The sequence below is a fragment of the Tupaia chinensis genome, unplaced genomic scaffold, assembly GCF_000334495.1.
Source record: "Tupaia chinensis unplaced genomic scaffold, TupChi_1.0 Scaffold000201_1, whole genome shotgun sequence".
NCBI classification, from domain to species: Eukaryota; Metazoa; Chordata; class Mammalia; order Scandentia; family Tupaiidae; genus Tupaia; species Tupaia belangeri.
The window spans coordinates 559,023-583,544 of NW_006159676.1; the positions used below are offsets into that span (position 1 = coordinate 559,023).

The 24,522-nt window shown below is 48.4% G+C and overlaps 1 protein-coding gene across 1 annotated transcript in view; it reads right to left on the reverse strand.

Annotated features, from left to right (window-relative positions):
- GATAD2A (GATA zinc finger domain containing 2A) overlaps window positions 1–24,522 on the reverse strand; it is a 94,546-nt gene that overhangs the window by 49,942 nt on the left and 20,082 nt on the right. The window contains 1 exon segment of the mRNA XM_006147092.3: window positions 605–868. Within this exon segment, the coding sequence (XP_006147154.1) occupies window positions 605–867 (263 nt within the window). The 5' untranslated portion in view covers window position 868.

Consider the following 24,522-nt stretch of genomic DNA (forward strand, 5'->3'; position numbering starts at 1 on the left):
TCCCTACAAACAGAAAGCACTGAGTTGGATAGACAATAGGTATGTCTTTTTTTTCTTTTTTTGGAGAGATTTTCGCTATAGGGTGCGTGCGCTTGCCAGACAGACAGAGAGAGACAGAGAGACAGAAAGCGAGAAATCACCCCCCAAGGGGGATGGTCACGCCGCAATCCCTTCTCCTCCATTCTCCTCTCAGGATCTTGGGCATGCACGCACACGTGCCCGGCGTGAGTTTTAAGCCACCGGGTCCGGGACGCGAACCACGGCAGACTACGTGGGAGTCCAGAGACATAGCCATTATGCTAACTGCTGGTTCCCGACAATAGGTATGTCTTTAGCAAAGACCTACTAATGGCAGTCCCCTGCCAGTGGAGGTACTACTCCTTTTCCTGTGAGACCCACCCCTTGGACCATTGATGTCTGGAACCCAGGTTCCCTGGAGGGAAGTCCCCTGGCCAGGACAGCATAACCACTGGAGCCCAGGGCAACCTACCAGAGCTGCTCCCTGCAGGCCTGACAGGACCTGGGGAGTGGCCTGTCCCTACCTCCACACATGCACTGGGCCTGTCTCCAGGTCCAGCCCCTCCCTCCTGCTCCTCCCACTCACCTATGCGAGGTGCGCATGTCCACGGGCCCATCGCCAGCCTGCCCGTCGCCTCTGCTCTCAGCTGGGGCCTCTGCTGTCCTCAGCAATCCTTGGGTTGAGCCTGCCCCAGGCTCAGGTGTCACCCTCATGTCTCCGTCAGTATTTAAGTCTGAAGCCAACAATCCTCTCTCCATCTTTATTTTTTTAATGTCCGCATCGTCCTCTGTCGGGTCTCGTTCAAGTGCTCGTTTCTGACTCCGTGTTCGGCATGCTTCTTCAGTCATTCTGAAGTTTGGGGAAAAAAGAGATAACATTTTAAGTGGACTCGGTGAAGTTGCTACATTCTCAGAAACTTTTTTGGGATGCAGTGTTCTCCTTGCTGTGTGACAATAGAAGTAGGTACAACAAACACATTTCTTCATTGCCTTGGGGAAGGCCAGGGCCGGAGCGGAGGCCTCCCCTGTGTGTCAGAGCACTTGAGCTGAGCTGTGCCCTGCCCTATCACAGGCCTGTGGGGACCCAGACAGGACGATGGGAAGTGGCTGCTTATCAGAGAAGAATTCTGCACACTTTTCTGCACATTCTGGACTCTAGAGCCCACAGGGGAAACTGTTCTGGATCTGAACTACCTGCTATAGACCCTAAGCACCTTCACCGGCTTGGCAGTGGCTCAGATGCTGGAAGGGGCTGATCCCACGGTCTCAGGAGCAAGGTCCGGTTCAGGTCCAACCCTGCACTGTGATGACTCAGGTTGACCCCTGGCTTCTCTCCTTCAGTGAAAGGAAGTCCCCTTACTCCCTGCTCACCTCCAAGGGGCGGGTGTGTGTGTGTGGGGGGTGGGTGTCACGTTTAACCCTTTGGTTGCCAGCAAGGTACACTTTGAGGAGAGTGAGGCCTGGCCTGGTCTGTCAACGTGTCACCGCCCTGTACCTGCGGCACACACATATCTTGATTTAAAGAAGAAAGAAAAAGAAGGAAAAAAAACAGCTGAGTCAGTTTTTGATCCCATGACATCACTGGGCTCCACATGACCCTTCCCAGGATTCAGTCTGAGAGACAAAGCACTTTCCAGAAAACCAGTCTGAACCGGTTCCAGACAACAAGCTGAAGTGTTGTTAACCCTCACGGAGACAGGACAGCACAGCCATGTCTGTCTGCGGGGAGGCGGCTGGCATTCCACAGCAGGGTCCAGACAAGAGCACTCTTAAAGGGGCCGCTCCGAGCCCTGGCCTCGACGTTCAACAGGCCAGGACACAAAACCAAGTCTGAAAGAATCGGGGTCTTAGAAAACCACCCTGGAGTTCACCAGAGGACAAAAAAGAAATTTAGCTGCTGAGCTCTAGTTGAAATTCCCAAAGTGTCATAGTTTCCCACAAGACAGTCGGGGTCCACTGTGTATGAGTCCAACAGAGAACCTGATTCACACCTGTGGCATGCTCTATGCTGAAGCCTTCCGGTTCTATCTGTGTGCTCGCAGCCAGAGCACCCATCTTTCTGGTGCCTCCACTTCCTCTCTGGTAAACACCCTGAGGAGGCCTGTTCTGGGCAAGGTAGAGTAGACTCAGTCCCAAGGCCACCTTCTGGGAGGTGAGGGCAGCGCAAGACAAGGAAGGGACCCTGTCACCACATATGGGACACATCGTGAGCTGGCTGCTTCCTTGCGATCTCTTTCAAGGAGTGATTTCGCAAATGAGCAATAGTGCTGGGCCCTGCTTGAATTCCCCCTTCTATGGACTTAGACTGAAAGTAAAGGATGCACCCGCTGCTTCACACTCCTGAGCAGAAGAAGCATGGGTCGTCTGCTCAGGCTCAGGTCAGCACGGCCAGTCAGGGCACCCAGGCATCTGCTCTAACAAGTGGTCCACCCAAAAGGAGCAAACCGAGCAAGTCTCTTCATGGCCACATCACCCCTGGGGTACCCCCCACAGGCCTGGGGAAGCTGTGCTCCTTGCCCAGTCTGGATAGAAGTAGGGCCCAATAACTTCTTTCTTTCAATACTACCCGGATGACAAGGTCTAGCCCTAACATGAGCTGGGGGTTGGGGGGGGCAAGCGCCTTGATAGCATAGGCTCTTAGACTTCGACTCTACCTGCCCCCCTCTATCCTCTCCTGGTGTCCAGTTCACACCCACCACCCACCCTCCACCAAATACACGTCCCCCAGCCGCCCCCGGGGCCTGCCTCTCTGCACCTGCCCAGTCCCTCCTCAGCTGGCAGCTGCTTTACTTCTGTGTGTGGAGGTCTCCTCACTGCCCAACAGGAAGGTGACAGGACCGTCTTAGCCATGAAGTTCTGTGGTTTCTAACATCTCTAGACTGCCAATCCTGTCTGACCTGCTCCCTGACTGTCCTGTCTCCCCATGAGACCGCAGACAAGTCACTGCCCTCAGAGGGTTGGTCACCAACCCCTCTCCAACCCTCTTTCACAGGGGAGGGGCAGGTCATCTCTCCTAGCATGAGGCAGGAGCTCCTCAGATGTTGTAGGAATTTGCTGAGAAGTAGTTTTTGGGTTTGGTGGCTAACTTCATAGCAGAGACACGCACTCCCTGGCCCAGGGCTAGGGTGGAGCCTGCCTAGGTGAGGGGAGACCAGGATCTCAGTGGAGGAGGACACCACTTGAGTTGGGGTGGGGGGGCCAGGAATTGGTTGCTAAGAGAGAAGCTCCCAATCTGGCTTGGTTTCTACTGTGGGGGGGTCCTCAGGGAAGACAGGGAGAATGTACCTGCACCACCACTCAAACAGGTTGCCCCTTCCCTGTGACCCACCTCTGCTCCAGACAGGCAGGGCCCCCCCAAGCACAGCATCTGGCACTGCAGGCACTGAGCTCTGTTTCACAAAGCTCACCAGAATCCGAGACTACGTGAAGCCCTTCCAAATGCTCACACGGATGGGGATAAGGCAGCACTGGTGACCACACTGACCAGGCCAGTGTGTTACTGGTGCAAGACAAGAGGCTTCCCAGCGGCTCGGGGGAGCCAGGACAGAGCAGGGCCGTGCCATCCACAAGTCTGCTCCCTCCAGCCCCAGGGACTCCTGACCTAGACCCCCAGTTCTGATGGTTTGCTGGGGGCTCCGACAGAGGGCCTGAGAGTCTGCCGGCGCATGCTGGCTACACGCAGTGTCAGGGCAGCTCACTATGAAGCCAGAGGCCTGGAACTCTGCCAACCCCAGGCTCAGAACTGATGGTTGGCCTCACAGCACCCGCCCACCCTGTGCCTCTGAGGCAGGCAGCTGGGGGAGCCTGCTGCACCCTTCCCCCATCTCAGGAAAGACAAGCACAGCTGGAGGGGGCGGGCCCAGCCATGTGAGAGGGCACAGCTCAGCGAACTCCCTGGGGTTGCAGCCTCCTCTACAGCCACTCAGGTTGACCTGAGGCCTGTTGACCAATCCCCAGTCATCACAGGGCATCTGCTCCAGGGTAGAGCAGGTTACCAGAGCTGGTAGCCACCACACTGTGGGCGAAACCCAGGGACGACGCCAGAGCTGTCAGGAAGAAACTAGCCTTCAGGAATGAAGAGTGACAGAAGACTTCAGCAGAGAGCAGTGAAGCCTCTGCAGAGGGTTAGAACACTTCCTTAGAAGCCACATGGGCCCTGCCGGCCAATTAGGCAACTAAGATTCATTTCAAAGTTCTGCAGGAGAGGAGAAGGGCACTGGGGAAAGCAGCTCCAGCCACAGAAGTTCCACCACGAGCTCATCAGGAACTGCCAGCCTCCACACAACCCCCTTTTATGGAGGCTGAATCCTGGCAGTGGTGTGCCTATTTTAAAGATGAGGGTGCTAAGGTCACCAGGGCTGGAACCCCATCAGCCTCAGCTGCTCCTTCTCATTCTCTCCAATCACCCCAGACTGAACAGCCTGGAGAACTAGTACTGCCTCTTCTGAGGTGAAGATGGGCAGGGAGATGTAGGGACACAGTCCAGGTCTTCCTCAGCTGAGAACCAAGACCGCAGCAGGTTCTGGCCAAGCTAAAGGCACCTGAGCCTCAACCAGCCTCAGGACCATGGGGCCAGGCCACCAAGTACTGGCAGGGCTTTGGGGTAGATGCAAATTTCAGTAACCTCTCCCAAAATGCTGCTTGTTTCAAAGGCCCCCAGCCAACTGGTCTGAGGACCCTGGGCAGAAAACACATTCTAAAATAATTCCAAAATACTGAATGACACTGCAGCAGAAAGCAGAATTTTAAAAGCACAGGGCAGGCATACTGAATCCTTAAAGGCTTGATAACTTGAAAGTGTGTGTGTGTGTGTGTGTGTGTGTGTGTGTGTGTGTATGCATGTAGTAAATAAACAAGTCATATGGCCCAAATGCTGAGGATTTTTTTTTTTTTTTTTGGTGGGGGAGATGGAGATTTTTGCTATAGGGCACGTGCACTTACCAGGAAGACAAAAACAGACAGAGAGAAAGAGAGAAACCACCCCCCAGGGGGGATGGCCATACCACAATTCCTTCTCCTCCATTCTCCTCTCAGGATCTTGGGCACACATGCATACACGCCCAGTGTGAGTTTAAGCCACCAGGTCTGGGATTCGAACCGCAGTGGACTACATGGGAGTCCAGCAACATAGCCACTATGCCAACTGCTGGTCCCCACTGAGGTATTCTTACCAGTACTATTACTATTATTATACTCTAACATGCTCCCCATATCACACTACACTAGTAGTAATGCGAGGGACACTCCTCTTTCAAACATGAACAGGCTCTCTGACAAGGAGTTAGATTCCTGGCAGAAAACAGAAGTGATGGTCTGAAGAGTGGACTTAAAGTGCTTTTTCCTAACTCCTCACCCAGAAACAACTCCCTGAGCCTCTCCTATGGCCTGGGACTGCCACAGGCACCTGAGACTCAAAGGTGATGCTGGGGAAAGCACAGCTGAGGAAGGAGTGACATGACTGAGGAGGAGTCAGGTGCTGTGCTGTGGGGAAAGAAGGCAGAGCACAGGCGGTCAGTGAGCAGAGGGCCAGGGGTCGGGTAGAAAGGGGTGGTCAGGAACACAGGTGTCCAAGGGAGCCACAAAGGCACGTAGGAGTTTTCAAGGAAGTGGGTGGTGGGGCAGAGCACCCCACCCATGACCTAGCCTTTCACCTCAGGGAAGCACTTCCTCTTAAGGATCATCTGGCTAGAGAACAGATGAGGTGAAGATCAGAGGGGAACGGGTGCGGAGGGGCCAGTTCAGCTATGGGCAGCTCAGCCCAGGAATGGGATCCAGAGCAGTGGGGAGATGAGCCGACTAAATGCTAGATGCAAGGAGAGGGAGGGTTGCTTTGCTGCTTTGTTCACACCTGAGCAACTGGTGAAATGGATTGGGTCTTGCTGAGATGGAAGGAGCAGGCTTCAAGGAGGAAGGTGGGAGTGTACAGTATGGACATGCTGAGCCTGAGACCTAGAGAGAACCACATGGAGATACCAAGGAGCCTGGGGCCCAGCCATGTCCACAGGGCTGCATGGGGCACCGTTTCCCGTCAGGAAGGAAGAAGGACCCATGAATATGAAGCAAACAGTGCTGACTCAGACAACGAAAGGGTCCAGCTGCCAACTTCATTGGCCACTGGCCGAGTCAAACATTCAAGATACACAGGTCCCACCCTCATCCTGTGTGCATTCATTACCCGCCTCCACACAGACACACAGCACAGAAGGGTCTCAGTGCCCCAGGCTGGAGCTGTGCCACCACCCCACTCTTCACGTCCACCCTCCTTGAGGCAACATAGCCCAGAAGGATGCAACTTAAACTGGGAGAGAGAGGATTCCAGCAGTCAGCCTCCAGACACACACAGAGAAGTGAGCCCAAGGTACAGCTCACTCTTGCACTCACTGACGGGCCAAGGGGAAATTACCAATCTCTGAGCCTCAGTTTCCCCACCCCTACACCCACAGACAAACTGTGAAGAGACATGGAGTGATGAGAAAAATCGAGTTGCAAGGTGCATCCTAAGGCCAGCTGGTTGGCATGGATGGTTAACATGGATGGGTCCCACAAGGCAGACTTCACAATTTGAGTCTTGGACCCGACAGCTTGAGATACACCAGCTGTATGTGCATGCCCAAAATCCTGAGAGCATGGAAGAGAAGGGATTGCAGTGTGGTCATCCTCCCTGGTGGAGCTTTCTCACTTTCTCTCTCTGGCGAGTGCACACACCCTATGACAAATTAAAGGACAAAAGAAAGAAATGAAAGGATCCTGGGTTCACAGTCTAAAATGCCAGGTATACAGTGCATGCATATGATTCACGCTGGCTAGGGCTAGAGGTGGGAATAGGAATGGGAACCCTGCTGGGGGGTGGGAGGGAAGGTGTCTGTATCTCTCTCTCTCTCTCTTACTCTCATGAAGGAATGAATGGGTAAACTTTGAAAGAAAAAAAAAAATCAGGTTACAGAATAGTACTGTACCACTCACCTGGTTTTAAGAATGTTTATCAGGACCAGCAGTGGGCGGCGTAATGGCTATGTCGCTGGACTCCCATGTAGTCAATAGTGGCTTGAGTCCCAGACCCGGTAGCTTAAACTCGTGCCGGGTGCGTGTGCGTGCATGCCCAAGATCCCGAGAGGAGAATGGAGGAGAAGGGATTGTGGTGTGGCCATCCCCTCAGGGGATGATTTCTCGCTTTCTGTCTTTCTGTCTAGCACCCCTATAGCAAAAAAACTCTCCAAAAAAAAAAAAAAAAGTTTATCATCTACAGAATAAAACTGAAAAAAATTTGTACTAAAATCAAAACTGAAAGGAACAGGAGACCAGAATGGGTAGTAATCATTTCTGACAAGTCGAGTAGTAAGAAACTTTCGCTTTCTGTAGTAAACACTTCTGCAGAGTAGTCCTCCCTCTTAAAAAAAATCCACAGTTTCAGTTACCCATGGTGAACAGTGGCATGAAAATACTAAGATATTTTGAGAAAGACATCATGTTTACATAACTTCCACTATAGTATACTGTTGTAATTGTTTTCTTTCATTATTTATTGCTGTTAATCTCTTACTGTGCCTAATTTATAAATCAAACTTTACGCAGAGGTATGAATGCATGTATAAGAAGAAACACAGTGGAGTAGTACCTTATTTGCTCAGGACCAGAAGAAGTGGGTTTTTGTTGTTGTTCTTGTTGTTTTTAGAGAGATTTTTGCAACAGGGCACATATGTGCTTGCCGGAGAGACAGAAAGAGAAAAATCAACTCCTGGGTGGATGGCCATGCTATAATCGCTTCTCCTCCATTCTCTCTTCAAATTTTTGGGCATGGATGCACATGTGACTGCTGTGAATTTTAAGCCGCCGGGTCCGGAACTTGAACTATGGTTGGCTACACTTGAGTCGAGCAAACTAACCACTGCAGATCCTCCAGATACATGGGGGGATTACTATGATATTTGAATGATTTTTTTTTTTTTGAGAGATTTTTGCTATAGGGCGCGTGCGCTCGACAGACAGAGAGAGACACAGAGACAGAAAGCGAGAAATCACTCCCCTGGGGGGATGGTCACGCCGCAATCCCTTCTCCTCCATTCTCCTCTCGGGATCTTGGGCATGCACGCACACGCGCCCGGCGTGAGTTTTAAGCCACCGGGTCCAGGACGCGAACCGCAGTCGACTACAGGGGAGTCCAGTGACACAGCCATTACGCTAACTGCTGGTTCCCAGAATGATTTCTTTTAACAGTGACTATGCACCAGCCTTGTACTCAAAGAAAATGAAGGCTAAAAAAATTCTAGAGGGCCAACCAGGTGGTTAGCATGGCTGGATCTGCTGGACCCCTAGACATGTTTAAGATTTCACTTTTGCAGGTTTGGGTATATTTGTTTATACATATTGAGGTATCTTGGAGATGGGAGCCGAGTCTAAGAATGACATTCATTTACTTCACATATACCTTACACACATAGCCTTGGGATAATTTCATAGAATATTTTTGTAGTGCAGCATTTTTGAGTGTGACCTGTCCCTATGATGACGGCTGTGGTGGAATTTCCCACTTGTGGCATTACGTCGGTCCTCAAAAATTTTGTACTTTGCAGCTCTTTGGGTTTTCAGATTAGGGACATTCAACCTGAATAGGGTGGGATACTACTGTCAAGTTTCACACATCCACGGAAGTCTTGAGACAGATCCTCCAGATATATGGGAGGATTACTATATTATTTGAATTCTTTCTTTTAACAGTGACTAAGCACCAGCCTTGTACTCAAAGAAAACGAAGATTGAAAAACATCTAGAGGGCCAACCAGGTGGTTAGCATGGCTGCATCTCACGTGGCCAACTGCACAGTCTGAGTCACAGACCAGTGGCTTGAGAAATACACCAGGGACTGAATGCATGCCTAAAATCCAGAGAGGAGAGTGGAAGAGAAGGGACTGTGGCATGGCCATCCCTCCTAGGGGACCCAGTGCTTTCTTACTTTCTCTTCCTTTCTGGAGAACGTACACACCCTATAGCAAACTTTAAAAAGAACCAGACAAAACAATGTCCTCACCTGCAAAGATTGAGAATTGAGAATACACACGTGAACTGGGGGGAAGGGCCAACAACATTCAGAATAGGAGGCTCCCCAGGGCAAAAGGGGGCGTGTAGGAGAACAAAATCAAGGATACATGAGGAACACGTTTGTAAACTTCAGTGGTCCAGATAGAATGCCAGTGCTTCTTTCCCACTGGTTCTTGGAAATGTCCATGTGGATTAAAAGAAATCTACCTTGGGGGACCAGCGGAAGGCATAATGGCTATGTCGCTGGACTCCCACATAGTCAACCATGGTTCAAGTGATGGACTCGGCGGCTTAAAACTCATGCTGGGGATGTGTGCGTGCATGCCTAAGATCCCAAGAGAATAATGGAGAAGGGAATGAGGTGTGGCCACCTCCTCTGGGTGAGTGGGGGGCGGGGGAGGATTTCTCACTTCCTGTCTCTCTGTCTCTCATGCAAGCGTATGTGCCCTATAGCAAAACTAGCTCTTAAAACAAAACAAAACAAAACAGGGACCAGCAGTTAGCATAATGGCTATGTCGCTGGACTCCCACGTAGTCGACCGCGGTTCACATCCCGGACCCGGTGGCTTAAAACTCACGCTGGGCGCGTGTGCGTGCGTGCCCAAGATCCCGAGAGGAGAATGGAGGAGAAGGGATTGCGGCGTGACCATCCCCCCTGGGGGATGATTTCTCGCTTTCTGTCTCTCTGTCTCTATGTCTCTCTCTGTCTGTCTGGCGAGTGCACGCGCCCTACAGTGAAAATCTCTCCAAAAAAAAAGAGGAAAAAAACAAAACAAAACATAGCTGGGACCAGCAGTTAGTATAATGGCTATGTCACTGGACTCCCATGTAGTCGACCACGGTTCGAGTCCCGGACCCGGCGGCTTAAACTCACGCTGGGCGCGTGTGCGTGCGTGCCCAAGATCCCGAGAGGAGAATGGAGGAGAAGGGATTGAGGCGTGGCCATCCCCCTGGGGGGGGAGTTCTCGCTTTCTGTCTCTCTGTCTCTCTCTGTCTGTCTGGCGAGTGCACGCGCCCTACAGTGAAAATCTCTCCAAAAAAAAAGAGGAAAAAAACAAAACAAAACTACCTTCTTAGGGCCAGCAGATGTAGTGGTTACGTTGCTGGACTCCCACACAGGCGATGATGGTTTGACTACTGGACTCAGTGGCTTGAAAATCATGCTGGGCACATGTACACGTGTGCCCAAGACTGGGAGGAGAATGAAGAAGGGGCTGTGGTGTGCCCATCCTGCCTGGGGAGTGATTTCTCACTTTCCCTTTCATTGTACCTGTCTCTCACTCCAGCTAGCACACATGCCCTAAGGCAAAAACCTTAAACACACACACGCACATGCATGCGCGCACACACAAAACAACAAAACTAAAACTACCTTCCGCACCACAATCCAGATTCCAGGAGTAACCCCAAGCCCTTCAGCTCAGCTCTACACCAGCCTCCCTGCATGGCCTTCATAGTCAAGCAGCAGGCCACAGTGTCCCTTGCCAGGATGGTGACCAGGACCACAGCAGCCCCCACACCACTCTACAGCTTCCTCTCTCCTCTTGGCTTGAAGAAGCTAAACTCTTCAATGGCAGAAACTTCTTTTTTCCATTTATCTTCATTTCAGTGTGGAGCAAACAGTATGGGCTTGGTATGCACTGAGTTAAACCTACATTTCTGTAAATGATCCTCATAAAGCGTGTGATTCCTGGGGCTGCCCTACAGGGCAAAGTGGAACAAACAAGTAAAGTGCTTTCGTAAAAATCTCCTGCACTCTGGCTTTCTGGATAGCATGCAGATTGAAATGGCGCCTGCCAGACTGAGACCAAGACGGGAATAGGGACGGGGAAGACATTCTAAGCAGGGGAACGGCATGGGTGAAGCCACTGAGCAGGGAGGGCCAAGGAAGGAGAAGCCATATCAGTCCTGGCTATAGGTTTTCTCAAAGATGACAAAGGAAAACAAGTCTTACTACTTGCTGACTGAAGTTGGATTCTTAACCCATAGTGATCTGAAAACTAAAGACACTCTAGAAACAGGCGATGTGCTCTCTTTTGTATGTCACCAGGCTGGGCCCTGGGCCTTCAAAGACCTACACCAAGAAGACACAGGGCAGAGACCCACCCCTTGCAGTGGTCCCAGGACAAGATCAATGGTGGCGAGGTGCACATTGGCATGTGCCCAGAGCCTCTCATACCACGGATGACAGGTGCCACTCACGAGCACTTCCAAGAGCTGAAGATGTATGAAGACCTGTGAGTTGAAGACTCCCCATGAGGTGGAGGAATATGAAGTCCAGAAAGCTACCTGCCGTAGAACACTCCACTGTATGGTCTAAAAGCGTCTTTCGTTAATGACGTTTAAATGATCTGTTTTCACGTAGAGTGCCAAACACATGGTAGGACTCAAGTAACAAGCGTGTTCATCAGTAAGGAGGGACAGAGCAGCTATCCTCAGATGCCTCTATGGAACCCATGCCAGAGAGAATTAAGAGTTGTCAGAGGCTGGCCCCAAAACCTATTGGCGAAGGGATTCAGATTCCACATGGCTGACACTTGTTTGAATTCTGGTCTCTGCAGTTAGAAAATCATACCAGGTGCTTGAGTGCATGCCTAAAATTCCACTCTGCGAAAGGACTGCAGAGTGACCATCCCCCATTGAGGAAACTTTCTCCCTTTCTCCATTTCTGTCTGGTACATGTGCCCTCTGGCAATTTAAAAAAAAAAAAGACTGGGACCAGCAGGTGGCACAGTGGTTAAAGTGCTGGACTGCCACATGGCTGACCAAAGTCCCAGACCTGCCCGCTTGTTCTCTCACTTACTTTCCGTCTTTCCCTTCCTCCCTCCCTCCCTCCCCTCCTCCCCCTCTCGTCAAATATTAAACAAATAATTTTTAAACATTTTTAAAAATTAAAATAAAAAATTTCCTTGGACCCACATAGGAGGCCTAGGTTTGATTCTAAGAGTGGTCAGAGGCTGGCCCCAAAACCTATTGGCGAAGGGATTCAGATTCCACATGGCTGACACTTGTTTGAATTCTGGTCTCTGCAGTTAGAAAATCATACCAGGTGCTTGAGTGCATGCCTAAAATTCCACTCTGCGAAAGGACTGCAGAGTGACCATCCCCCATTGAGGAAACTTTCTCCCTTTCTCCATTTCTGTCTGGTACATGTGCCCTCTGGCAATTTAAAAAAAAAAAAGACTGGGACCAGCAGGTGGCACAGTGGTTAAAGTGCTGGACTGCCACATGGCTGACCAAAGTCCCAGACCTGCCCGCTTGTTCTCTCACTTACTTTCCGTCTTTCCCTTCCTCCCTCCCTCCCTCCCCTCCTCCCCCTCTCGTCAAATATTAAACAAATAATTTTTAAACATTTTTAAAAATTAAAATAAAAAATTTCCTTGGACCCACATAGGAGGCCTAGGTTTGATTCCCAGAATAGTCTAAAGGCCAGGTGCAGTGGCATATGTTTATAATCCCAGTGACTCAGGAGGCTGAGGCAAAAGGAGCACAAGATTGGGGCTGGCCTGAGCAACAAAGGCAGACCCTGGAATAGCACACCTACATGTGTTCACCAGCTAGGACATCCACACTGCACGGCCTGATCCCTTATCTCAGGAAAGAGCTGGGGTTTGCAGGGGATATGAGTCGGCTGCGGTTTCTGGGTTATAACAATAATGCTAAAAGAGGCAGTTGACCCCAAAAGGAGATGGGTGTGGCCTATACAGGCAGGGCCTGGTACACGTCTGAGATCTGGGCATCCCGATTTTGTGCACTAGTTGTAGGTGGCAAGTTCACTGGTTTCACTAAGTAGAGAAGTGGGCATTTCCTTATAGGGACACAGACAACATTTTTGCCCATTCGATGTCTGATATGACCACTCTGCACTACAGTTTTGGTAAGACAAAGGGCATTCAAAAATTTCAGGAAAATGTGCATTGTGAAAAATTATGCATGGATTTCATTTTTTCCCCTTTGTTTGTACCATAATAAACTTGTACTTTAATCTCATTTTCCGCATACTTTCTGAAGTCCCCTGGTACATGCTTGCACGAGCATGTTTGTATCCCAGTAAAACTTTATCAGAACAGGCCACAAACCACCATGGTTTTCCAGCCCCTAGCCTGGTGTTTCTCCTGGCCAAAACAATACCTAACTAGTGTTCATGTCTTCCTTACAGCAGAGCTCAATAAGGAGAAAAGTAGGTTTCCAAAAAGAACTAGAACATGTGAATTCAATCCGAGCCCAGGTCTCAAGGTTAACTCTTTGACAAGTTGGAAGAAATTTAGTTTCGGAAAGTGCCAAGTGTAGAAAAGACAGCTTGCAGCAGGGGCAATTTTATACTGTCCTAAAAGCCTCACATACTTGGAACTCTCAAGATAAATAGGTCCCTTGTAGAAGGAAATTATGTGCTATAAACTCAATTACTGCAGTGGATGAAACTTTAACCCAGTTACAGAAACACACGTTTCCTCAGCACAGGTGCCAGAGCAGCAGAGCGAAGCACTGGGGCTCAGGAGGACCTGAGCAGGCGCAGGGTCCAGCAGGGGGACCAGAAGACTCACTGAAGACGGGGTGTTAAGAGGCCAGGTGGAAAGCATGAAACCAAATCTCTGAAGCCAAGTCTCCTCCAGGAGTCTGGGGGAACCGAGTTGCCCTGGGGTTTAAGGGTAACTGGGCCTGGCCCTCGTGGGCTAGGATAGAGATGAGTCATGTACACCAAGGACTCTTTATCTAGGTGGGGAGCATCCAGGGTCCAGAACCACATCTCGAGATCACCCCTCCTCTACTTCGCACTCAACTATCCACTCCAGGGCGGGCAGGCACCCTGCTCCAGCTGAGGAGATAAACCAAGGTCCCAGAACAAAGTCACTGTCTGTACTTGGGCTCCCTGGACCTGGGCACTGAATATGCACTTCCCAAGCCTTCTGCCTGGTGTTAAAGAGAGGCTAAAGCAGCACATCCACACTGTGGGTGGCCACTTTACAAAAATGAGAGCCATGACCAATAACTTCTGCCCTGTCTGAGGGGGGTTAGTAGCTCTCTCAAAGGCTTTTCATGCATGTATAGCCTCACCGTTGGTCTCTCACGTCACGGTGAGGATCTCAGTGCCAAAGCAGGGAGCCCTCGGGCCAGCCTGGGCTATGGGTTCTGAAGAAGCCAAGGGCGGCCAGAAGTGAGGGAGAGGGAAGAGAACCAGACAGCATTCCTGACTTAAAAGTATCCAGCTCTACAAGCTAGACACACTGCCTACAGACCACAGACTCGACAAACAGTGAAACACACTTCCCCATCTCCCAAAGCTGTAGCACACCAGGCTGGTTACACCTGGAGCAATCTCGAACAGCACACCCACACTCACTTATTCTAACATACACAACACATCCACACGTACACAGGTTTTAATGCCCTCCTCCCATTTCCAATCTTGTCCAAGTATCTCAGAAAAGGTCTTTCTTTTCTGTTCAACTCGGATCAAAAGAACAGCAGTTCCCATGAGTGATCAGTGTCCATGTTTTTTGATTCACCTGCTTCAAGAATAAGGAAAACCAAAAAATGTAGAAATAAGATAAGACACAAGGGCCAGAATCATCGACATGGGAAACACAAGCCCAGGACCAGCCCACCTCTTCTACTTCAGCACCAGCTTCTTCAGCCAAGATTCTTCATCCAGGTGGATTAGCAAAACGCTTATGAATCACTAGTGCTGAACCTCACTTGGTCCCACTACTTCACATAATTTAACTACCATGCCACCTGCTGGCACAAGATTCAAACTTGTGAAGTGTTTTTGAAATGCAATGAGGTCACTTAAGAGGTCTTTTTTTTTTCTTCCCGTAGACACAGCCAATCACACGAAAATGCCCAAACATCCTGGTTCGATGGAATACACTGAAGACTGGGCCTCCCCCACGGGATTGAGGTGGTGGGTCCTGAATGGAGAGCTGGACAATCACAACCCTGGTAAGGAGGGACCACCCCACTCAATAGAGCCTTAATCAGGCACAGAACACACTCCAGAAAGACACGGGCAGATGTACACAATTTAGATGATACACCTCCTTCCTCCAGCTACCTAATACATAAATGCAAGCACTGAGGCTCCCCTGGGTGTGGGGAAGCATACAACAGCCCCCACAGATGCAGGAGTCACAGAGAGAGGTTAAGTTCAGGAGCACTTCAGCTGCCTTCTCCAAGCAGAGGGTTCAGATATGGCCATCCAGATGTGGCCCTGTATTTCACTGCTGAATGTCAATGATGAGGTCCCTTCCTAGATCTCCACCTAAAATGTTACTGACCGACACCTTCATGGTTCCTATCACCAACTCATGGAAAGGATCGGAGGCAGACACAGACCAGGACATCCATTCACCATCTTTAGTCCTTAGTTCTAGAACTACCCAGAGATGCAGGTTATTAAAAATGAAAGAAGTAGGGCCAGCAGGTGGCGTGGAGGTTACATTCCTATTGCAGTTCAAGCCTTGAACCTGGCAGCTTGCTTTCTCGTTTTCCCTTTCTCTCTCTGGTCAAATTAAAGAAATAGTAACAAATGGAATTAAATAAGTCATTCCTTAAAAAATTTTAAGATGTCGGGATCAGTAGTTAACGTAATGGCTATGTTACTAGACTCTCATGTAGTTGACCGTGGTTCGAGTCCCACCCCCAGTGGCTTAAATTCACGCTGGGCTCGTGTGCTGTGTGCCCAAGATCTTGAAAGAATGAAGGGGAAGGGACTGCAGCGTGGCCATCCTCCCTGGCGGATGATTTCCCACTTTCTATCTCTCTGTCTCTCTCTGTCTTTCTGGCGAGCGAACACGCCATCAGGATTAGGTGAAGAACTTGTAAAAGATGCCTTTGAGACAATGGTTTTTTAAAAATCTATTTAACGAAATGAATGGAGAGAGCAAAATGTCACAGAAAATTTTAAATTAACATTAAAATCCCTGTAATAGGGACCAGCAGGTGGCATGGTGGTTAAGGCGCTGGAACTCCCACATGGCCAATCATGGTTTGAGTCCTGGACCTGGGGTTTGCTTTATCACTTCCTCTCTCTCTCTGGTCAAATTTAAGTAAATTAATAAATAAAAATAAATAATTCTTTAAAAAAAAAATGATGGTCTTCAAATTCTACAAGGCAAATCACAGCTAAGCCTAAAAAGCAGAGAACAGTGCAGATAGCATCTCACTCCAGTGCTGTGTGCAAAACAATGCAATTTTGGGGACAAGTCATCTCTAGATGTGGGGATGTGCAAGGCCAGGCCTGGGAGGGCCAGGTCTCCAGATGTTAACCTCTCCTGCTAAAGTCATCTGGGAGAAAAAGCTGGCGAAGTATAGTTCCTATGGAGAAGATGACATAGGAGTCATGCCTCTTTCTTTCTGGACACAGCCAATCACATGAAAATGTACAAAAAAGGAACAGAACCACACACAGGCCAGGCAAGGGACCCCACGTGGACATCACTCAGCTCCTTGTGCATCATGGCCTGAGCAGTAGCCTCTGAGCAACCTTTCCTAGTAATATAAGATGAAAGCCTGTCATCACCCCCAAGTTGGGCCAAACAATAGGAAATGGGCATCTAAACTGATCACGGCTCATGGGGAGAAATATGGGAAGCAATGAGTATCTGTAAAACTACTGCCGGCTCCCAGGGCTTCTGCTGAAGGACAGGATTTGGCTTCTGGGTGTGATGTCTCAGAAGTACTCAGCACCCAATGCCACCCACCTGAGACTAGCTACTGGAAGCGGTCCCACGTGGGCCCTGAGCCACCGTCCATCAGGCTATGCCAAGCCCGATCCTGTGGCCCCAGACAGAGAAACAGATGCCAACTGACTAGCCGACAACACAGAAATGAAGGTGCCTCTCATGAAGGGCTCCCCTCTAGCGGGAAGAAAACAGATCTCTGTCTCCTCCCAGCTGCCTCCTGGGCTGTGAGCCTACATGGTCTATGAAGGGTTACGCCTTCCATTTCCATGCCATCTGTGACATGCCCATCGGGCGTCACATCACAAAATGGGAGGCCGTAACCCTTTCAGGGCCACAGTCCCTCAGGGCCAAGCTTAGCCACAGCCCTGACCACCAGCTCCATCAAAGCCTATGGATGGAAATAGCAGGTTTAGTATAGAAAATTCCAGGAAGGGTCAGAAAAGCTTTATGGGTTCCTGGGAGGAAAGTTAAAAAGAACCAGATACACATCTTGCTGTTTTTGTCAGGACAGCAGCAACACTGTGACACGGTAACACCAACGACTCCCTTTGTCAAGCTCCTACCTGCATTCTGCATTTATCCTGAGGCATCCGAGGGCCCCAGGGAGGACCAGAGCTGGCAGGGAAACCTACTTCTCACACCAAAGTGAATCTGTGCCCACGGGCCTGCTCACAATCAGTCCTTATGGCACTTCCAGCTGTAACAGCTGGGACAGAATTCGTACTTCTACCCTCTGCAATACACACATGGGTGAAAATCCTCCCCCTGGGAGCAGAAGAGTTCTGGGAGTGACACCTACACCCGCAGCAGCCTCTGGGCAACAGCTGAGCTGAGCTTGTAAGTGAAGTATACACATAGGGGGATGCGGCATTAGTGCCCTTCATAAAACACAATACTGGATAAGGTAGAAGTCAAGCTCTGGCCCTAACCACAAGGTCCTGTCTCTAGCCACCTCTGCCTCACCCCCCTTCCCTCAGCCCAGCCTTGTTTTCTGGCCACACTGGTATCCTGGATGATAGGTTCATTCCCACCTTGGTGGCTTTGCACCTTCTGCTCCCTCTGCCTAGAGCACTCCTTCCTCCTGTTATACACAAAGTGACATCAATCTCCCTCCACATACACTCCTAGGTGGGTCTCTATACTGCTTTTACTAAAATGCCACTTGACTTTCTCTCTCTTTTTTTTTTTGAATGTTCAGAGTGCAGGCACTCATCAGAGAGACATGGAAGGGAGAGACAGCGCAACAGAGTAAGCCTCCCCCCACGGGGTGTAGTCATACCAAAAGCCCTCCTCTATTTCTCCATCCTATAAAGGACATGCACACATGTGTGTCTGGTTTGTTTTTCAAGTCATGAGGGCCAGGATTCCAACTGCACTGTCAGTCATGTAGGACCCAGCACCCTTAACCACTAGGCCACAAGGCCAGATCTTGCCACTTGCCTCTAGTCACTCACCTCTCTGTGTGCTCCTACCCCTAAGAGGGAGGGGGATACCTCTTTGTTTAGTGCTACTGTCCCAGGGCCCAGAGCCTGTATGACACAATGCTTGGCACTGGATAAAGAAGAGGTATTGGATACACATCTGTTAATACATGAGAATAAAGTACTTTCAGGTGCAGCCACTGTGGCACAAGGGGTAGCGCAGGACTGTGTAATACTGGAGCCACGTGGGGAATCCCTGGGTTCAGGTCTCAGATCAATCTAAACACACCAGATATACCCTGATTCTTCCAAGCTGGCATCCTGTTGAGAATGAGAGTGAGATAGAGAGAGAGTGTCTATCTCTCTCATGGAAAAGATATGGAAGGAAAAAAAAACTGAGCCAGCCAGGTGGTATGGTGGTTAAGGTGGCTGGAATGACGGCCAACTTCACAGTTCAAGTCCCGGATCCAGCAGTTTGAGAAACACACCAGGGGCATGAGTGCACATACCCTAAATCCTGAGAGGAGAATGGATTGTGGCTTGGTCACCTCTCTGAGGGGGTTGAAGGGGGAGCGTTTTCTCACCTTCCCTCTGTCTCTCTTCAGCTAGCATACCTATCCTACGATGACAACAAAAAATTTTAAAAAAGAAAAAGAAAAAAGAGACTTTCCCTCCAGTATTCCCAGCTATCATCCTGTTTGAATAACCCAAATGTCTTCATGCCAACAGAAAAAATAATGATCAAAAAGAAGTAAAGCTCTTACCTCACACCACAGTTGAAAATTAACTGAAAACGGATCACAGACCCAATTATTAAAGAGCTAAACCTATAAAACTCTTAGGGAAAAACATAGGAGTAAAATTTCATGACCTTCGGGGACAGCAGGTGGCATAGTGGTTAAGGAGCTGAACTCCCACATGACTGCAATTCAAGTCCTGGATATAGTGGCTTGAAACTCACATTTGGGTGCATGTGCATGCATTCCCAAAACCCCGAAAGAAGGGACTGTGGAGTGGCCATCCCCAGACGGATGATTTCTCATTTTCTCTCTGTGTCTCTGGCAAGCACACATACCTATAGCAAAAATCTCTTTAAAAAAAAAAAAAAAAAAAAAAGAAAAGAAAGAAAGAAAAAGAAAAGAAAAAGAAAGAAAGAAATCACAACCTTGAATTTGGCAATGGACTCTTGGATATGACAGGAACAGCAACAGTTAGCAACAAAAAAGGAACGATATTTTGGAATACATCAAAATTTTTTGTGTATCAAAGGACATTATCAAAAGAATGAAAAACCTATGGAATGGGAGAAAATGTTTGCAAATTATGTACCTGATAAGACTCTCATGTGCAAAATACACAAAGCATTCTTAAAAGAACAAAAAGTTAACTCAGTTAAAAAATGGACAAAACAGGCTCGGTGGTGCACTCAGTAGGGTACTGAACTGAGGTGCTGGAATCCACTTGCTGACTGTAGGTTCAGATCCCTGGTTGCCTTGAAACACGTGTGTTGTACACACCCAGGATCCTGCAAAGCTGTAAGGCTGAGGAAAGAGAATCAAGGCATACGGAGACCCTGCAGATGGCACACCTCCCCACACTTGAGCTTGCTTCACGTGCAGGTATGCACTAACATAAATAAAATAAACTTTTTTAAAAAATGAGGAAAGTACTTCAATAGACAGCTCTCCATACATAAATGGCCAATAAAAACATGAAAAGATGGTCTATAGCATTTTTCACTAGGGAAATGCACATCAAAATCACTATGAGTTACTATCTCATGCCCAGTAGGATAGCTATTGTGTTAAAAAAAGAAGAAGAAGAAGAAGAAAATAAGGTTATTGAAGATTTAGAGAAATCAGAACCCTCATACGTTGCTGGTAGGGATGTAAAACCACACAATAATGTGGCAACTCCTCAAAAAAGTTAAACATAAAATTACCCTATGACCCAGCAATCCCACTCCTAGATATTTACCCCAAGGAAATTAATATAGACATTCAAACAAAAACCTATGCATAAATGTTAAAAACAACATGATTCACAATAGCTAGAAAGCAGGACCAACCCAAAATGCTCATCAATGAATAAATGGATAAACATAATACAGTATATATTCAGGGTCAGCCTCATAGCCTAATGGTTAAAAGAGTTGGATACCGCATGGCAGACTGCAGTGCAGACCTCAGTTCTGAAAGCTTAAAAAAACACCAGGTATGGGGACCAGCAGGTAGCATGGTGGTAAAGGCACTGGACACTCCCACATGGCCAACTACAGATCGAGTCCCCGACCTAGTGACAAGCTTTCTCACTTTCCCTCCCTATCTCTCTGTGTCTCTCTCTGGTCAAATTTTAAAAAGAAAAAAAAAAAAGAATATATTTTTTAATTAAATAATTCTTAAAAAACAAAAACAAAAAACCATCAGGTATGTGTACATTTGAACCTAAAATACCAACAGGATGGTGAAATGGAGAAGAGACTGTGGTGTGACCAAGCCCCATTGGGGGTTTGCTCTCTCTTTTCCTCTAATTCTCCATTCCTCTCTTGTGAGTACACTAGCCCTAAGGCAATTAAAAAGAGGGGAGGGTAACAAGTTTACTGGTAAAGAGGTTCCTTTTGCATAAGATGACTCCAAACCACCAAAGAGCCCCTCCTAGTGACACTAACTATGAGTTCTCACAGTGAATGAGGTTGCAGTAAACCTATGGTACAGATGAAAATTAGGAACCTTCTCCATCAGAGAGGCCAACACCTGAAAGTGTGACCATATAGGTCACACAGGGACAATTCACTAATGAGGAGCCAAGGCTGAGAGAGCAAGGCTGGGGCCTCAGGCCACTACTAGAAGAGCACTGTTTTAAGTCCGGCCTTGTCACAGGCATAACACTACTTAAAATCAAAACAAAACCTGGCACACTGGTAACACGGCACTTCCAAATCCTGAGGCCATGTGGGAAGGTCCTGGGTTAGTGGCCTTAAGCCTCCCTGTACATGCCAGGTCATGCATACCTATTACTCTGACTGGCTGAGGCTGGAGGTAAATAAAACTGCAACATTGTGAACCAGTGGGAGATGCCTGTTTCACTCCTTCTCTCTCTCCCTCTCCCTCTCTCAGGGAAAAAATAAACACACCCACACTGTGGCTTTATATTAACACACTACTGGGGATGTGCCACAGGCCTCAATCTCAGAAAGTGTTTCATTCATCCATTAGTCCAACCACCTGCTTAAGTTTCTACTAGGGACCAGAGCTGAATGGGCCCCACGGATACCCCTGGGTGTTGCAACAACAGGCCTCCCACCTGGAGCACCATGAGCCCCAGGATTTGCAGAGAGAATGTGGAGGGGGATTCACAGTGGACACAGTACAGGACTATCTTCCCAGAGAGAGGCAGGACTGAGGTCCCACCCACATTGTTAGCTGGATCCCTAGACCACAATTTTGAAGCACTACTTTTCATGAAACAGTCTTGCTGAAGACCAGTTAACCACACACTTTGTCCACTCTTCATTGACTATGACCACTGTGGTGGATGAGAACACCAGGAGGTGAGACTGGCCTTTAACCAAGAAAGTAGTAACTCCTATTAAAGAGTTCTGAAGTGAAGAACACCACATGGTGGCAGGATGTGCTGAGGTGCTGGGAAGTGGGAGAGGAAAAGAAGGCTCCCAGTAGGGAAGCTGCTACCAGTAGCACAACTAGTAAATCAGAATCAGAAAGCAGGGCCAAACAGCAGCACAGTGGTAAAACACAACAAAGGCTATACAAGGCCACAGGTTGCAGGTTCCAGGTTCATGTTCAAAGACCTCCCTGCGTACATCACCGTGTGTGCCCATGATCCAGAGCTGGCTCAAGCCGGGGGTGGATGGTGGTATCAAGACCCTGCTGCAGTGTCTACCCATTTCTTACTTATGGAAGGCAAAAATAAACAAAGTATCAGAAAGTTAGGTTCACCTCCAGGTGCCTCACCTGAGAAGATCGGCACCTACGTGACCACTCCTATTTTCTGAGAGCTCCGTGAAGGTGGCTGTGAGTGCTGTTATCACAGAAAACAGAATGTTGTCATGATAGGCTGTTGGGGACTCAGGGGCCACAGTCCCTCACAGAAATTCCAGAATCTCCACGGAAGGCTTCCTGCTTGCATTGAAAATACCCACAAGCAGGTATCAACCCAACTTATGTCAATCACTGTTCCTCGGCCTGGACAATCTGCTCCCTGAGGGAAAGCCCGAGTCAAACCCAATTTTTACATTTTATTAAGGAAAATTTCAAACATGTTCACAGAAGTAGAGAACCATGTCAGCCAATAGGGAGCCAATCTTGTGTCTTCCACATGCTACTCCTCTCTCCCTATGTCCCACTACCTTTTGTGAAACAAATCCTACACAACATGCTCTTATGAATGAAAGGTTCAGGACTTACCTCTTACATAAGCAATGAGACCATACTCCTATCCCCCACACCCTCAACAATTTAACAGCCACCCTTCAATCCATGCTGGACTTAAATGTGGTCAAAAATCTACCAGCTCCGGGAACCAGCAGTTAGCGTAGTGGCTATGTCGCTGAACTCCCACGTAGTCGATCACACTTCATGTCCCGGACCCGGTGGCTTAAAACTCACGCCAGGCGCGTATGCGTGCATGCCCAGGATCCCGAGAGGAGAATGGAGGAGACTGCAGCGTGACCATCCCCCCTGGGGGGTGATTTCTCGCTTTCTGTCTCTCTCTGTCTGGCTGGCGAGCGCACGTGCCCTATAGCGAAAACCTCTCCAAAAAAAAAAAAAAGAAAAAAAGAAAAAGGGTTCTGGCTATCACATGGCTATCTCCATAGTTTGATCCCAGATCTGGTAGTTTACAGAGCACCCAAGGGGGGACCAGCAGATGGCGTAATGGTTACATTGCTGAACTCCCCCCATAGAGTTGACCACGGTCCAAGTCTCAGACCCAGAGGCCTAAAGCTGATGTTGGGTATGTATATGTGTATGTAGTAAGCTGTACCACCACGGTGTATGTGAGCACGCTCTATGATGTTCACCAAAGAAGGGGAATCACCCAATGATGCATTTCTCAAAATGTACCTTCTATTGCTAAACACATGACTGTACTCTGATTTTATATCTGCCTTTTTCTTTTGTGTTAAGTATCTGGTTCTTTTTTTAAAAAAATTATTTATTTAATTTTATGTATTCATTCATTCATTTTAATTTGACCAGAGAGAGATACACAGAGGGGGGGTGGAGGGGAGTGAGAAAGCAAGTCACCAGGTCTGGTACCCGAACTGCGTTCGGCCATGTGGGAGTGTCCAGCATCTTAACCACCATGCCATCTGCTGGTCCCCAAGTACCTGGTTCTTAAGAGACCTGTTTTTTTCCCCACATCACACAACAGAAATATTAGTATAATTATCCTAAAACCAAAATTATCACCCCAAAAACAGTTTAAATTTTTTAAAGATTTTAGTTTGTACTTATGACATATCTCACTAAAGCAATCAGTCAGGTTTTTTTTTTTTGGTAGAGGTTTTCGCTATAGGGCACATGCGCTCGCCAGAGAGAGAGAGACATAGAGACAGAAAGCAAGAAATCACCCCCCAGGGGAGATGGTCACGCCGCAATCCCTCCTCCTCCATTCTCCTCTCGGGATCTTGGGCACGTACGCACACGCGCCTGGCGTGAGTTTTAAGCCACCGGGTCTGGAACGCGAACCATGGTCGACTACGTGGGAGCCCAGCAACATAGCCATTACGCTAACTGCTGGTTCCTCAAACTACTATATTTTAAAGTCATGCACAAGTGCCATTAGAGGGCATGGTGGTTAAGGCGCTGGACTCTCACATGGTCAGCTACAGTTCGAACCCTGGACCTGGTGGCTTGCTTTATCACTTCTTTCTCTCTGTGGTCTAATTAATTAGTTCTTCTTTTTAAAATATTTTTAAAAGAGCTATTTATTTAATACCATTTGTCATTATTTTTTCATTCGCCCAGACACAGAGAGTGAGAGAAAGGGAAAGCGATAAAACAAGCCACCAGGTCTAGGACTCGAACCACTGTCAGCCACATGGGATTTCAACGCCTTTAACCGCCACACTACCTTCCAACCCCAATAATTATTTTTTTAAAAAACTTTAATGTCTGGGGCCAGCAGGTGCCATGGTGGTTAAGGGTGTTGGATTTCCACATGGCTGACCATGGTTCTAGTCTTGGACCTGGTGGCTTGCTTTCTCACTTTCTCTCTCTCTGTCCCTCTATGGTCAAATTAAAATAAACAGACAAATAAATAAATAAAGATACATAAAAAAGTTATTTAAAAAAAAAAAACTTTAATGTCGTCCACAGGGCCACTCCTGGTACATGACAGTC